Raw genomic sequence first — 13,156 nt, 5'->3', positions numbered from 1 at the left:
AAATTGAGTGCATTTATTATACAGCTTGGTCTTATGACGCTGCCGGTTGAGATTTTGAAAGGTCTGTCGGACTTCCCCGCAACTTTGGCGCTAATTGCCCATGCATACGTCTACTAAATTAATATTGATTTATCTAACTAACTAGCTAACCAAAATAAAAATCACAACAGCTTTTCATCAGTCGGAAAACCCCTGTGTCTATGAGTCGCACATCGTCACATTTTCATTAGAGCTCAAAGCGGGCTTCTCCACGATCTGAAAAATGACGGCATCGAAACTGGTCTCCCAGTCGAGTATATTAGAATAATGCTGATTGTTAATTAACAATGGCATATTAAGTATTTATTATTTAATATTCTGTGATTTTTTTTGCTCTGTATCTGTCTTTGAAATGCTTGCTCGTTATTATACCCTCTACGTAGATGACATAGCAAGGTTATCAACCCTATATACTATAAATATTTATTTTAGATTTTACTTTCTCTCAAGAGACTTTACAAATAAATAAATGGAATATATTTGTTCAACTCATATACTCCTTAGGGCAATTTCAGTTAGATTTCAATTTTATATATAATATTCTGCGACTGCTTTCAAGTGGCCTAGATACCATTTATAATCAACAATAATAATTTGCAATTCATTTTATAATTCCATTTTCTACTTATTAATTCTCCCTGTTAATTAGCACCTTTTAGTAATTGTTAAATAGTAAGTAACATCCGCTTTGATAGCAAGTCTTTGAAAGTGATATTTGTCATAGTTCTATTAGCATACTACTAAGACTACACCTATACTAAATATCTGAGTAATGTATCCCGTTACTTGACTATGAATGGCAGTTTACACACAGCTGGAACTAGTTATCGCACCTATTCATTGTCAACAACCACAACTGGAGAGAAATTATAAGTTCAAATTAATCGTTACACCTCATTGATATCTATTTATACTTTGCACTCTATATATATATTTGGCTTGATTTAAGTGTAATTTAACTATATAAATATTTAAGTGTGCTTTGTATATAAATTAGTCAATAATGCAAAAAAATTGTTAAATCGGAAGTAATCGACTGGCAAATAACTTAGTCAAGGTATCTAAAACGTTGAGCCTTTAACTTTTTGTCTAGGTGAGAACAAGCTGTGTTCTGAAATCTGAATCTTTATGAGGATTTTAAGCGATTTTATGGATGGATGGGCAAAGATATAACCTATCTGATGATGCGGGAGCTCCATCTGGGGAACAACAACTCCATACTTTTTCAGATAATTATAATCGATCCACATTCTAAGACGAATTTATGGGAATGAAGGAATGACAGACACCTGCATTAAACAGAATCTGAAAGACGCATTTTATTCTATTCAGTTTTATACAAATAAATTTAGCTGACAATAAAAGAAACTTTAAAGAATCGTACATGCTTTCGTTTATCTATCACATGCTTTGAAAGTAAACCACACTGAGTTTATATTTTCAACGATTTTATGGCTTAATAATTTTGAAAGCTTTGAGCTATATAATATTTATATAATACAATTTAGATAATAATGCAATGGGTATTCACATTTCACAAGTTAAGTTGCGAAATTCGACTATGGCCGCGCCTATTGCGAATCTATTATAATTTGTCATTAGTAAGTTGTAGGCCAAATTTGGCGAACTCAAAATGAGCTGATAAACCGGCAGATGTTCCATTGAGGGTTATTAAAAACGAAAGGAGATAATCAGATAAGATTTTCAATTAGATATAAACAATGTTTCCATTAATTAAACAATTTTAAATTAATAAATATTTAAATTAATTTATAATATATTTTATTTATCTAACAAAATACCATCAGCAATAATTGTTTAAATATATTAAGATAATATAAATTCATTAAGTATCTCAACTCAATGTACACGTCAACAATTATAATCCTGCTCAGATGGGTTCAAGGTTCACATAACAAGCTATCGCACCTCACACACGCTCATCTCTAGGGCGTAACAAACATGTTTTAGTCTCTTTAAATAAATTTTTTAGCGCATATGTAGCGAACTGAGTGCGAGATGTTTTTTCTCGAAGTTTTGTTTGTTTTCTATTTTTTATTTGCTTTGTAACGACGACATAGAAACCGCTTTGGCCATAAAGGCGAATAAACTCTTCAAGATTAACAAGTCTTGAGTAGAATTTGCTATACTAGGTAGACTGACAGAGACAGAGAGAGAGAGAGAAAGAGAAAGAGACATAGATATCTATGTAGGTGTATGGGGGATTCCTCATACCAGGAAGACTAGCGCATCATTGTTGACCACGAGACATTATTAAGCCACTTGTAAACAAACATAAGATAAGTATTCATCAAGTCTATGCGGTCCATGTATAAATAAATATGTATTATAATTTAGTTGCCCTCGTGTTTTTGTTCTGGGATTCACCCGGTCAAGTGACAGATCTCAAAGCCGGCTAACAAATTGAAAGAGATGATGAAGTTGTTTAATGTTGATGATGACGCTGCTCATAATGAATTCAAAGCTGATAATGAAAAATAAAAGCAAAGAAAACCGGTAAACGGCATGAGATGACCGCCCGAACTTCGTTCGGCATCTCATTTATCACTCACAGTCCACCGCTCGAGACGCGCACGCGCACAGCATATATATTTGGGTGGTTCGGCTTTGGTCCATCAGTCGTACTGTCACTTCCAAAAAATATACAACAATCTCAACCAACAATCCGAGTAAAATGAAGACTCTCATTGTGCTTGCTTTGCTGATAGCTGCCGCGGCGGCGTTGCCTCAATTTGGATTTGGCGGTCCTGGATATGGTGGATTTGGTGGTGGATTCGGCCGCCCAGGTTTTGGTGGCCCTGGATTCGGCGGAGGCGGATTCGGAGGCGGATTCGGAGGTGGCCCTGGATTTGGATTTGGTGGTCGCCCTGGATTTGGCGGTGGCGGCTTCGGCGGTGGTCCCGGATATGGCGGCTTCGGCGGCGGCCCAGGATTTGGTGGCGGCCCTGGATTCTATCGTGGCGGTGGCGGCGGCGGTGGTTCATCTTCTTCGTCGGCGTCAGCCAGCTCTTCTGCCTCAGGTGGTGGCCGAGGTGGTGGTTCCTCTTCAGCTTCTGCCTCCGCATCTTCTTCTGCCTCTGGCGGTGGCTTCCGCGGTTAAAGCTCTTGCGTCTGTGCCCCGTGCACCGACTCGAGATAAATGCTTGCCTAGCTAGTAATAAGTTATGTTAAAAAACCCCTAAGAATAAATATAAAAAATTAAGCCACGTTTTCGAGTTTTGAATATTTCCAGATAGGAAAAAAACCTATGAAAAGCAGGCATCATAAGATGCGCTTTTTTAGAAATTTATCATATTTAACTGACATGGCAATTGCAACGTAGTTTAAATACCATCTGAATGCATGTGCGTGCAAGTTCTTTTGATCTGAAAGCTATTGTTCAAATAACAGATAAACAATTCTTAGAAACATTTTGCGGTAAAAGTAAAATAACTTTGAAAGCAATTCCTGACTTAAGAACCTAAGGTGTTTTACTGTCGTAGAACCTGATAATGTCATAGTGGTCAATTTCAACTCACAAACATACAAATATGAGATCGTTAAGTTCTTTGATGTTAGCTGTGATGAAGCTGCTCATCATGAAGCCATGGCTTACACTTAAAATTAAAAGCAGAGCGAGCTGGTGAATGAGATACAAGTACTTAAATCTGGTAGAGATGTAGGTGGTTCAGCCGCTGCAAACTCTTATGCTTTAGATGGTCGTTCCTGCCTCTGCCTCTGCGTCTATTTCTGTAGCAGGCGGTGCTTAAAGCTTTTGCGCCTATGCCCCGTGCGCCGATTCGTGATAACAAAATTCGTAAATAAATGTAAAAAACCAAAAACCAGTTTTTTTATTTTCGAATGTTTCCAATGTTTCTAAATATAAACATAAAAAAATGGCTTTGCTCGAATAGCAGAGCTCATTGCTGCTTAGCCTGAAAGTTTTTGAAAAACACAAAGTTTTTATTAAAATAAATTTATGTTCACATTGATTTCTTCTTAAAGTTTTAAGCATATGTTAGCATTGCTTGAGTGAGCTTAAAGTTTTGCTAAAATATTTTAATAAACATCAACAGAACACAGCTTGCGATTCACCTACTGAGCAGCAGCTAATGCATTGTACATTTGCTATGTTTGTAATTCCTGTAAGAGCAAGACTGTATATAGTGTCATTAACTAGGTTTAACGCTGGACAATAGGCAGGCAAAATATATAACTCAGGTTTATACTGTCTTATTGACTAATAAAATTACCAAATCAAATGAAAGCGACCAAGAAGCTGATCTTTTAAGTTAAAAACACTGATAGCGCTGCGCGAGATGAACTCAAAGCTAATAATTTAAAGTGAACGTAAACAAAACCGGTAAATGGGATGAGATGCTCCATTTTCACTCGATATTAAATTTGTCACTCGAACCTTAGAGATCCACTCTGAGTTCGAGTGTTTCGAGTGTTTCACTCAGGCAGCATATATATTTGGGTGGTTCGGCTATCGTGGATCAGTCGCATTCTCATCTGCTGAGAATAAATGAAAATAATTTTACATTCTTCTGTATATATCGAATTGCAATATTATAAAGTCATTGTGAAATGAATAGAATAGTTTGTTTTCTAAGTTAAATAATTCTATTTTACTTGATGGCCTTCTACTGTTGAAGCAGTATTAGTGTGAGCCTGACAGCTTTTCTTAGCTTCTATCCTCTAATTCTCACTCCTTGGCCATTCGGACAAGGTCGTTGCTATAAGATCAAATTTTATATTATATTTGGTAAATGCAAATGGCTTCTTAGCTGGAGTGTAAATACGTGACTTAAAAGACGCTCGCTTTTATAAATTAAGCAACTTTTTTTGTATGTAATAGACCTGGATCTGGTAGTGATAGATCTGGTTCTGCTCTTGGAGACCCGGATTTAATTTTGGTAGACCTTAAACTGGATTTTTTTCTGGTTAACTAATTTGCGCTTCATGCTTAAAATCTATTAAATAAATTACCATCATGTAACAAATATTGTAATTGCGTTAAAAGTATGTGTAGGAGTTTTGTGGAAACCGCATTACACATTTGATTGATAACATTTAATGTAACACTGAAGTGGTTCGGGGACTTACCTCCTCAGGCAGCTGCACCAAGTGAAATGGACAATACCCTGCGAACATTTAAGCATGCCAATCGGGTATTTAACAGTTCTGTGTAAGCATCTCTAACTGATGAATCTTTTAAGAATCTGGCTATAATAAAAAACAATATATTCTAGAAGCAGATAAATATTTGTATTGTTGGTATATTCTTTATTTTGTTTTGAAATTGAGATAGATTTATGTTTTAACGAATATTTATAACTTAATATATCGATAATTATTACGATATAATTTTCTCTTTTATATCCTCAAGTTGTACAGTTTCATGGCTTTTTGACTGCTTGCCGCACCTTTGATCGATAGCTTTCTACTACCTATTCGAGCTAGGGTATTGCCAACTCAAGCTGCAGCCACTGTTCTGAGCATTCCTGTTCGCTGACGTCTATAATTATAATGATGCTGATAGAGGCGTAGTTAATAACTTGAACTAAGGCATAGAAAGCGCGAGTTGCTCATGCTGAGAGGCGAGAATTCATGTGCTCATTAATGATAGCCAATTGACGAGTTCGATTTAACGCTTAACGCTAAACGCTCTTTGTATAAATAAGCTGAAGGCCTGACATAGGTCAATCAGTTTGCTTGCTACCAGCTTGAAGTTAAGTTCGATCAGTTCGATTTATCGATTCGCCGCTATGAGAATTTTATTTGTGCTCGTCCTGTTGATTGCCGCTGCGGCTGCACTGCCTCAGTTCGGTGGTGGCTTCGGCCGTCGTGGCTTCGGTGGTTTCGGTGGTGGCTATCGCAAGGGTGGTGGCGGTCGTCGTTTCGGCGGCGGTGGCGGCGGCGGCGGTGGCTCATCATCAGCTGCTGCTTCGTCCAGTGCATCGGCAGCGGGTGGCGGTGCCGCCTCAGCTTCTGCCTCAGCTTCGGCTTCTGCGTCAGCCGGTGGACGTTTCCGCGGCTGAGTCTATGTCGTCTGACCTAAACATTCTGATTAGAGATTATAATTATATTAGTAATATGTAAATATGTATATTAGTATGCATGTAAATTTGATAATTTTAAATACAATTTAAATAAATAGTTGTTTACGTTAAATATTTAGCTCAAACTAAGCAACAAACAAGTTGTAGGAAAGAGATACTCAGAGGCTTTAGTGAAGCGGAATAAAGTTTCCATTTGAGTGGTTTGTAAGTTATGTAAGATACTTACTCCGGCTCGAAATCCAAAGTGGACATATCTCTAAACCTTTTAATTCTTCGTTTTACGGATATACTTGAAATTCGTCTAAAATTATTATTCGTCTGTTGTTATTGGGAAGTAAAACTTTTCAGCTGATTGTTTATATTTCTGGTTTCTTATATTGCTTTTTTGTTTATGTTTATCAATTGCGAATCGTAACCTAAAAAAGCTGTATAAAGAGGCAGTTAATTTCGGCATATATGTGACGAGAACAATTAAAATATTCGCACATACAAGTCTCAAGCTACGCTTCAGCTAATGCTCGGCAAACCACAAAAAATAGTCGGGTTCGGCGACAGTTCAATGGGGTACAGTTGAGTTAGTAGTAATAGTTGTAGTAGTAAGAGTAGTAACAACAGTAGTAGTAGTATAAGTAGTAGTATTAGAAGTATATGTAGTAGTAGAAGTAGAAGTAGTAGGAGTAGTAGGCGAAATATAAGTAGTAGTAGAAATAAGAGTAGTAGTAGAAAACTTAGCAGTAGAAGAAGTAGTAGTAAAAGTAGTAGAAGAAGTAGTAGTATAAGTAGAAGAAGTAGTTTTGTAAGGAGTAGTGTTAGTAGGAGTAGTACTAGTAGTAATTATTAGGAGTTAGCCTAGTTTCAATTTAAAAGATTATTTGAATTGCGTAATAACTTTAGTTATTTAGGAGTATTCCCCACTTCACATTCGAAATGCTTTCTCGGAATTAAATGTTGCATATTTTTTGGAGTTTTATATAAATATATGCCGGCAATAAATTATTTGTTAGTCCCAAAAGTATAATCGACTGGCTTTTAACTCATATTATATAATGAATGAAGTGAAATAATAAAAAAAAGATAGTATTCGAATGTTATATACTTTTTTGGAACTGATCAAATTGCGAAAAGAGTTGAGAAAGAGAATGCTAATAGCAAAAAGATGTTGGCTGGAAATTAGCGAAAATAAAAAGATAATTAAAATTCAGCTCATTATGTGGTCAGTATAAATTACAATACCTTAAAATGCAATTAGTTAGGAAAAGAAACTAAACTAGAAACAAACAAAATTCAAATGAAGGAAAATAAAAAAAAATACGAATCAGAATAAATTATTTTTTTGGATTTGCCAAGAAAAATAATATTTTTGCTCGAAAGCGTGGCGTAAAGTGGTTCAGTGAACTAGTTCTTACAGCTAGGATATATGAAGGATAGTAAATATACTTAGTAATACTACAATAATAAATTATTTATATATAGAAATAGTTTTTTTTATGAAACATTTCAATGAAAAAGGTTTTTTTTCCAAGTTTTTTGGTTTTAGCATTAAGCTGTTCTGTAAGGTAATCAAGAATATTTGTTATTTGCTTCGATAATTAAAAACTAGATATAAGATTATATTAACAGCATTTGGATTACTGTTTGTTTTGACCATTTTCGCCTGTGTTTTAAGCTTAAGCTAGCCAAAGTCTAGAATAGCGTGGAGCCAGGGGCACGTCAAGCATAGGCATTGACGATATTGGTGGAGAGGTAGCAGAGGGACTAAATAAACAGGTGATAGCCAACCGGTTGATGTGACTCGCCGGCGGGGTGTAGAGCACAGGCATCATGTCATAGTCGTTTATGGGCTAGCTAATTGACAATACTTTTATAATTCGTTTTGACGATCATTTGCTGCTTGTTGTTTTTGTTCTATTTTCCCCTCTCATTGTTTTTGTTACTGTTGTTGTAGTTAACAAAACTGAAACCGAATCTGGGGATCTGTGAATCTGACGTTACGCAAAACCAATAAAGTATCAGAATTGTTTGAGTATTTGTGCATAAATCCATATTGTATTCATGATCCCGCTTTCCCTTGATTTGCGTCTCTCTCTCTCTCTTTCTGTCTCTGCCTCTATCGCTCTCTGTGTATGTGTCTGTTTCTATATATCACTATCTGTGACCAGCTGATTGGGTCTGTGACCATGGGACATCCCCGGGACTGAAATGTATAAAAGTCGCCGGCAGACAGTTGTTGAGTTAAGTTTGTGAAGTCAGCTCGAAGACTCATCATGAAACTGTTCATCGCTCTGTCCGTGCTGGTTGCCGCTGCCTCGGCCCTACCTCAGTTCGGAGGTGGCCTATCGAATGCCAACGCCAACGCTAATGCCAATGCGCAATCATTCGGTGGTGGACGCCCTGGATTCACAAATCGTCCCGGTATCGGGTTCGGAGGTCCCGGTGGTTTCGGCGGTAATCGCGGTGGCGGATTCGGCGGTCCCGGATTTGGTGGCGGCGGATTCGGTGGTGGTCCCGGATTTGGTGGCGGCGGATTCGGTGATCGTCCCGGATTTGGTGGCGGCGGATTCGGTAGTCGTCCCGGATTTGGTGGCGGCGGATTCGGTGGTGGTGGTGGATTTGGCGGTGGCGGCAGCTCAGCCAGTTCCAGCGCTTCTGCCAGTAGTAACGCAGGTGGCCGTGGTGGCTCTAACGCCAACGCCAACGCTAATGCCAACACGCACAGTGGATTCGGCCGATAAGCCCTATATAATTAGATAAATAAATTGTAATTAAAATAAATGATTGAGTTAACGAATGTGAATAAAAAAACCAAGGACTAAGAACCGATCGGCTGTCGCTATTCACTGTTTCTAATAACCGACAGATAGTTATATATAATTTATATTATATTTTCTATAGTTTCTATATGGTCCAGACAAAACTGAAAGCTATAGCATTCGCTCAAATAGTTTTATAGTTATTCATTGTTCACCTGTTCACCTGGTTAGCTTTTATCGTATAATGATTTTAATATTGTTCATGTTGATTAGATTTGTTTCTGTTCCTATAAGACAATTTCTATTTAAGGAATATTTTGATGTTTTAATATTTTTTATTTTAATTATGCTCTGGAGTTGTCTTTTGCATTGAGAGACAGTTAAATCATCCTTCCATTCATGCCCTTATCCAACTAATATTCAGCTGACTATATACATTGAAAACATGGTAAACTGGAAAAGTCTCTGTCATTAAAAGCGAAGAGAAATACGTGCGATATGGAATGAGATTATTTTAAGAGCAAGCCATGGGTTTTTGCTATTTCACTTTAGCTGTTGCTCTGATTCAGCTAGCCTTACTCTGTTTGCTCGTTGGAATTGTTTAAGGTCTGGGAGGTCTTTATGTATAATAAATAATGATATTCGATTGGCATAAGAATTAATAGAGCTTATTGGTTTTATATTAACTTTTTTGGCAAACTGTGAAATACTCTACACATATATTCGATTCAGTTTAAGGCCCAATATTCGAACTAGAGACACAGCAAATTGGACAAACTTTACGTATAGCCGCCTAGACACATATTCAAAACATAGTAAATTGGAAGAGCATTAAAGCTAGAATCAACCTTTTCGACAGGTCAATCACTTTTGACCTTATCCTAAGCACGACTTATCTAAGTTTTGTGGGAGTTAGTGTTGATCAAAATCTATAATCTGACTAAAATTCCACTATAAATGACAAAATAAGGGAAGCTGGAGTAACAAAGTTTTATAGTTCCCGTCTTGACTTTTCTTATATAAAAAATAAAATACTAAAAGTAAGCTCAGCAGCATAAATTTAAATAATTTAATAGCAAAAAAAAAAAAAACAAAATAAAAAACAAACAGAAAAAATCTAAAATATTTTATAATCAATATAATTGTATTCGTGCTATGTTTATCAGCTGTCAAGTTGGCAGTATAAACAACATTTTATGCTCGATAGTGTGGTACGTAGTGTTGAAGCAGCTTATTTGAATATATAGTTTATGTTCTTGATAATTAAAAACTAGATAGCAGATTATATTGGCTAAATTAAGCGATTACAGGCCTGTTCCTATACTTTGAACCCATCGATAACTGCTGTGCATAGGGTATAATGATTATTGTCAAATATATGTAACAGGCGGGCGAAGACTTCAATTTGGACTGTGAGCTAGGGTATTAGAGGTGCTATTTTAGTAGCTGAAGCCAAATTATGACAGCTCTAAGCAATCGAAAAATTGCTGATTAATTTAAATTTTGAAATGAATTTCAGATTACGTGAAATCTGAGCAAACAAAATTGTTCTAAAATTATTTGAAAGGGCTATAAATATAATTCAATCTATATTAATAAATTTGAGCTTCGTTTTTCTATAACTAATACAACTATGCTCTAATTGCTTATCAGTTTCATTGGAATACATTTTTGAAGGTAAAGCCTTGAGTTTTGAATTTGAATGTCATATTTATGGTCTGAAAATGTTTTGTAGGTCTTCTAAATGAGTATCTGCTAGTCAAGCATGCTCGACCAGAACACTTATTTGCTTGGATGCTTGGGATTTGCGTTGGATTCAAGTCTGAATGCCTTATGGACCTTGATCATGTTGTGGTGAAATCAAATCTAAAACTTTTTATGGCCTCTGTTATCAAAACAAACCAAAAAAATATCGAACTAACGGATCCAAAGTGATATACCTCTTATCTCGAACGCCGATTGGCAGCGTTTTAGCATATAAATGGGCCGAAGCCTTCCATTTATGAAACAAGTTACAAATTTGAATATATATTTTGCTGTTCAAAACATCGGAAGACTCGGGCTATGCAAACAAATTGTTCTTGTAACGATTCCTATGATCAAAAAATGATCAGGAAAAACCGGTGAGCCAACTCAGTTTAGTTGTTTAAAAAATACTCAATCATTGCGGAGCATTTATTTTTAATATCATATGAATGTGAGTTATTGGTAAAGCATTATGATTGGTAAACATTCAGCAAATCACAACAGAAAAAATACCTAAAGAAAAGTACCGAAGCTAAGTATACATAAGTATATATAAGCCAGACGTGAATTGAAGCCAAACAAAGCCCACTCAACTGGCAAAAATGGAAAGAAAACAAAAAATCATTGAAGAGCAGTTAAATTTCAATATATATAGCCTTTAACCGGTTTCAGAGAAACCTAGATCAAATATCTATGTACCCCAAGAGATTTGCACACTTTCCTCCGTCACAAAATCCAATTCGATTAGCTTGAATCTGTTGTCGGCAGCTAATGCTATCATAATTCAGCAGCTTAGCTGTTTTGTCTACTTTTCTGATTTTCGTCTATATGTAACTATGCTAATTGATGTCGTCGTCTAGCTTGGCTAGATCAGTGTTTAGTGTTATAAAAGGCGAGTCGTTTGGCGCAAATCATTAAGTTTGTTAGCTGATTTCAAACAGTTCGGACAAGCAGCGACATGAGGATCTTCATTGTGCTCAGCATTATTCTGGCCGTGGTGGCTGCAGCACCACAGTTCCGCGGAGGCGCTGCTAATGCCAATGCTGATGCTAGCGCTCAGGCAGAAGGTGGCCACAATGGACCAGGCTTTGGCAAAGGTCCGGGTCGCCCTGGTGGCTTTAATGGTGGAGGTTTTGGCGGTCCTGAAGGTCCAGGCGGCTTCGGCGGTCCAGGCGGCTTCGGCGGTCCAGGCGGCTTCGGCGGTCCAGGCGGCTTCGGCGGCCAAGGTGGTTTCGGAGGTGGTAGCTCTAGTGCCAATGCCAATTCCGAGGCAAGTGCAACTTCTAATGGCGGTGGTCGCTTCGGTGGTGGCGGCAGCTCCAGTGCCAGCGCTTCCTCTTCATCCAATGCCAGCTCCAACGGTCGTTTCGGTGGCAACGCAAGTGCTTCCTCTAGCTCCAATGCCTCGGCCAACAATGGCGGTAACGCCAATGCCTCATCCAGTTCCGTTGCCAATGCACGCGGTTGAACCCAAGCGAATTGATATGCGATAAGCCATTCCGAATTGAAAAGAATTTTTAAGTGATTTAGTTTATTTATGTTTGTTAAATAAATATATATAAAAAAGTTGATTATGCTATCCTTATCTTGAGGTCATTCACGGAATGTTTCCGTTTGATATCAGCCTTCTTTGGTTTTTTTTTACTTTACCTTCCTAATGTGATTAGCAGCGAGATGCGAAGTTGTTTATCTGCGTACCTCATTCAAAATAAGCTGGAATATAATATTTTTATTTGAAGAAAAAGCGATGATTTCATGCTACTATTTCGGTGATATCTCCAATCACCTCTCATCCAGAAACGCAGCCTTTATTAACATGTTGTTTTTTTCGAGAAAATAATGATCAAACCGAATCGCATTAGCAATGGGCCATATGTCACAAATATCACAAAGTACAAGGCTTTACACAAAAATGTTCAGAGAGTTTTGTATTTTGTTTCTGAACAGATACAGAGTAAACTGAGTCTTCAAAATTGTTTGATTTTAACTTTGGCTTTGTAGTATTGATGATAAATTCCATAGTTTTCTGGCCTTTGATATACACTTACGCAGATCATATATCTGCAAACTTGAAATGCATAATTTGCTTCTAATCAGTTTGCTGGTGGCCCTGATAATTTTAGTACAATTTCAGGGACATAATGGTGATGAGAATACTAGTGTGAAGAGTTTGGCAGGTAATGAGACGAAAGAACTGCTTAGTGAAGTGCCTAAGCAAAGTCAATTCATTCCACAAGCAAGAGAAGGTGATTTTTTCAAGGACAGCAGCAAAAAGAAAAAGAAAAAAAAGAAAAAGAAGAAGAAAAATGCTGCATACGCATTGAACAATGTTTTTGGTCAATGCTTTCATGGACCACATCGCCATTTCGCTGGATCAATTACATTGTTACTTGCTGTATCGGCTACTCGGGTTCTCGTCTAATGCTCCTACTTTAAAGTAATACAGTTGATGTAATAAATAAATTTTGGGGCAGCCATATATTCAATCTGTTGTAATTCACTGTATTTTTTATTCGTACGACATTATTTTGGTGTTAACCATGGGCGAGTGAATCT

General features: G+C 37.1%; 2 protein-coding genes across 2 annotated transcripts; both read left to right on the top strand.

The window, feature by feature from the left end:
* The first annotated feature begins 8,328 nt into the window (after positions 1-8,328).
* On the top strand, positions 8,329-8,942 carry LOC111602259 (keratin, type II cytoskeletal 1-like). Its single transcript, XM_030224403.1, has one exon. It carries the CDS (start codon positions 8,369-8,371, stop codon positions 8,834-8,836), a length of 468 nt encoding a protein of 155 aa, XP_030080263.1. The 5' UTR covers positions 8,329-8,368; the 3' UTR covers positions 8,837-8,942.
* Positions 8,943-11,390: 2,448 nt separating this feature from the next.
* Positions 11,391-12,096, top strand: LOC111601932 (glycine-rich protein 5-like). Its single transcript, XM_023318788.2, has one exon. The coding sequence runs from the start codon at positions 11,559-11,561 to the stop codon at positions 12,066-12,068; it is 510 nt and encodes a 169-aa protein (XP_023174556.2). The 5' UTR covers positions 11,391-11,558; the 3' UTR covers positions 12,069-12,096.
* Positions 12,097-13,156: the final 1,060 nt, after the last annotated feature.

This window comes from Drosophila hydei, unplaced genomic scaffold (assembly GCF_003285905.1).
Source record: "Drosophila hydei strain 15085-1641.00,03,60 unplaced genomic scaffold, DhydRS2 tig00008114-arrow-pilon, whole genome shotgun sequence".
Taxonomy (NCBI): Eukaryota; Metazoa; Arthropoda; class Insecta; order Diptera; family Drosophilidae; genus Drosophila; species Drosophila hydei.
This window is presented reverse-complemented; position numbering and strand designations above follow the sequence as displayed.